We start from the raw sequence: 2,500 nt of genomic DNA on the forward strand, positions 1-2,500 counted from the left end.
TTGCTTTAGAACGGTGAGCTTCACTTACCTTGGCAGTACAATCTCCAGAGACAACAGTCTATATAAGGAAATTAAAAGGGGGATCAGTGCAGCTTCAACAGCCTTTGCTAAACTGCAAACGCAAGTATGGAAGCGTAAAGGTATACATCCCCAAAGGAAGTGTAAAGTGAACCGTGCAGTGGTGTTCTCTTGCCTGCTTTACTCAGCGGAAATATATACGCTATACAGACGTCATATCAAGAGATTACAGAGAATCCAGATGCCACACCTCCGACAACTCCTTAAAATCAACTGGAGAGAGAGGATCTCAAATTCCTAGGTGAGAGCCCTTGCAAACATGTCTAGTGTCGAAGCCATCCACACCCAGTGCCAGCTCAGATGGACCGGTCACGTCATCCAATTGGATAACTAAATCTTTCTTCTATGGAGAACTCAATTAGGCAAGAGGAGTCGGACGACCGAAATTTAGATATAAAGACTGCAGCAAGCGCCATCTCACAGCATTTAGAATTGACACCAAAGCATGGGAGCAGAAAAAATGGTCACATCATGCTGCTCAAGCAGAAAAGACCATCGACAAACAAGTGGAAGAGGAAACCATAGAGCGCAGCCGTCGTCGACACACAGACACAGACATATATGTGTGTGGATGTGTGTGTATGTGTGTGTGTGTGTGTGTGTGTGTGTGTAAACCGCATAGTTATATACTAATATATATATATATATATATATATATATATATATAGAGAGAGAGAGAGAGAGAGATAGAGAGAGAGAGAGAGAGAGAGAGAGAGAGAGAGAGAGAGAGAGAGAGAGAGAGAGAATTTTTTTTATAATTAAAGTCCACAAACGTTATAATCACATAGCATTACGATTCATGAGCATATCATAATATTACCCAGTTATCAGCAAGTGAAATAACTGGCAAACCGCAATATTTGTTCGATGGACAAACACGCCATGGTTACTGAAGCTGATTGGAAACTTTTATTCTTATCTTTGTTATTTGATATCGTTTGATCATATCACCATTGTTATTCATGCTTGTCAACCATTTATGTCTTCAGAGCCTTGTATCTCTGCCACTCTAGGCAAAGGCATCTTCGTCAATGTAGTCGATTGATGCTCTAAATGAACATCAATGTTTCTGCAACTTTGTTGTTTATCTTTTCATCTTTATATCACAAAACAACAAAAAAATAAAACATATTGCAGGCTCCCTCCAGGCAGGAGACACAAAACACAAAACTCACTAAATATGTATTCTCTGTGTCCAAATAAACCATATAAACTTGATTCCGTTTATCAGTCGAAAGCCATACTATAAAATATAAATGAATCAGAGGCAGTTTACATGAGCAATAACAAATCACGTCTCTTCTACTTCTACAACAACAAGCGATATCGACTCCCTGTTCGCCAAGGTCCCGCTTGATGACAGAGGAAGCTCCCTCTGCCCTCCGATGTATCCCTCTTGCTTTTTCGCCTGCGTGAATCTAATTCCTTTTCCTTTGAGGAACGCTTCTACTCTCAGACGTTCGGTGTTGCCATAGGCTCTCCTCCTTCTCCAGTCCTGACAAACCTGTTAATGGAGTTCTTCGAGTCTGAGCTTCTCCCATCCATTTCCCTTAGTCCGCCAGTTTGGCTGAGGTATGCCGACGACGTTTTTGCTCTCTGGCCTCATGACCCTGCCCTGTTCTCGGGTTTCCTGACGCAGCTGAACTTTCTCTCTCCTTCCATCCATTTCAAGGTGGAATGGAAGATTGTCAACAAACTCCTTTTTTGGACACCCTAGTTCATCGCTCTGCTGACCACTTCTCTCTCTCCATATCCAGGAAACCTATGCACAATGTTATGTACATATACTTCTTCTTGTACCATCCACTCCATGTAAAGAGGTGTTGCCACCTCGCTGTTCCTCTGCGCCCTCCGCATCTGTGACCCCCAATACCTGGATGGAGAGAACGACTTCCTGCAGCGTGCGTTCTCTAAACTGGGCTACCCACGTCATGTTCTCGAGGTCGCGTTATCCAAGGCGCGGCGTACCTTCTACCATAGTCCAAACTCTCCTCCGACCTGACCTCCCATCGCTTCAATTCGTCTGTCCTCACCTGCCCTGTGTTCACGCCGCTGCTTCTCTTCTTTCTCTCTTTCATACCCCCTCCTCTCCCTTTCCTCTTCAGACCTGAAGATGTAATCCAGGAGGATTCCGAAACTGTTATCTCCATTTTCAAAGTTTGTGGTGCAAACACACATACACGCACATCTATCTATCTATCTATGTGTGTGTCTGTGTACATACATGCATACATATATATATATAATTATGTATATATATACACACACATACGTATATGCACACACACACACACACACACACACGCATATATATATATATATATATATATATATATATATATATATATATATATGTGTGTGTGTGTGTGTGTGTGTGTGTGTGTGTGTGTGTGTGTGTGTGTATGCATCAGGTTTGCCAAGA

The 2,500-nt window shown here is 42.4% G+C and overlaps 1 protein-coding gene across 1 annotated transcript in view; it reads left to right on the plus strand.

Moving 5' to 3' along the window:
* The window catches only part of LOC125027837, a 50,776-nt gene that overhangs the window by 22,527 nt on the left and 25,749 nt on the right, over positions 1-2,500 (plus strand). The window contains exons 15-19 of the mRNA XM_047616969.1: positions 1-124; positions 207-319; positions 441-584; positions 1,092-1,111; positions 1,554-1,650. The exon at positions 1-124 is cut by the window's left edge and continues 63 nt beyond it. Of these exons, the coding sequence (XP_047472925.1) occupies positions 1-124; positions 207-319; positions 441-584; positions 1,092-1,111; positions 1,554-1,650 (498 nt within the window). The remainder of the gene's footprint in view (positions 125-206; positions 320-440; positions 585-1,091; positions 1,112-1,553; positions 1,651-2,500) is intronic.

Source organism: Penaeus chinensis, chromosome 8, assembly GCF_019202785.1.
Source record: "Penaeus chinensis breed Huanghai No. 1 chromosome 8, ASM1920278v2, whole genome shotgun sequence".
Classification (NCBI taxonomy): Eukaryota; Metazoa; Arthropoda; class Malacostraca; order Decapoda; family Penaeidae; genus Penaeus; species Penaeus chinensis.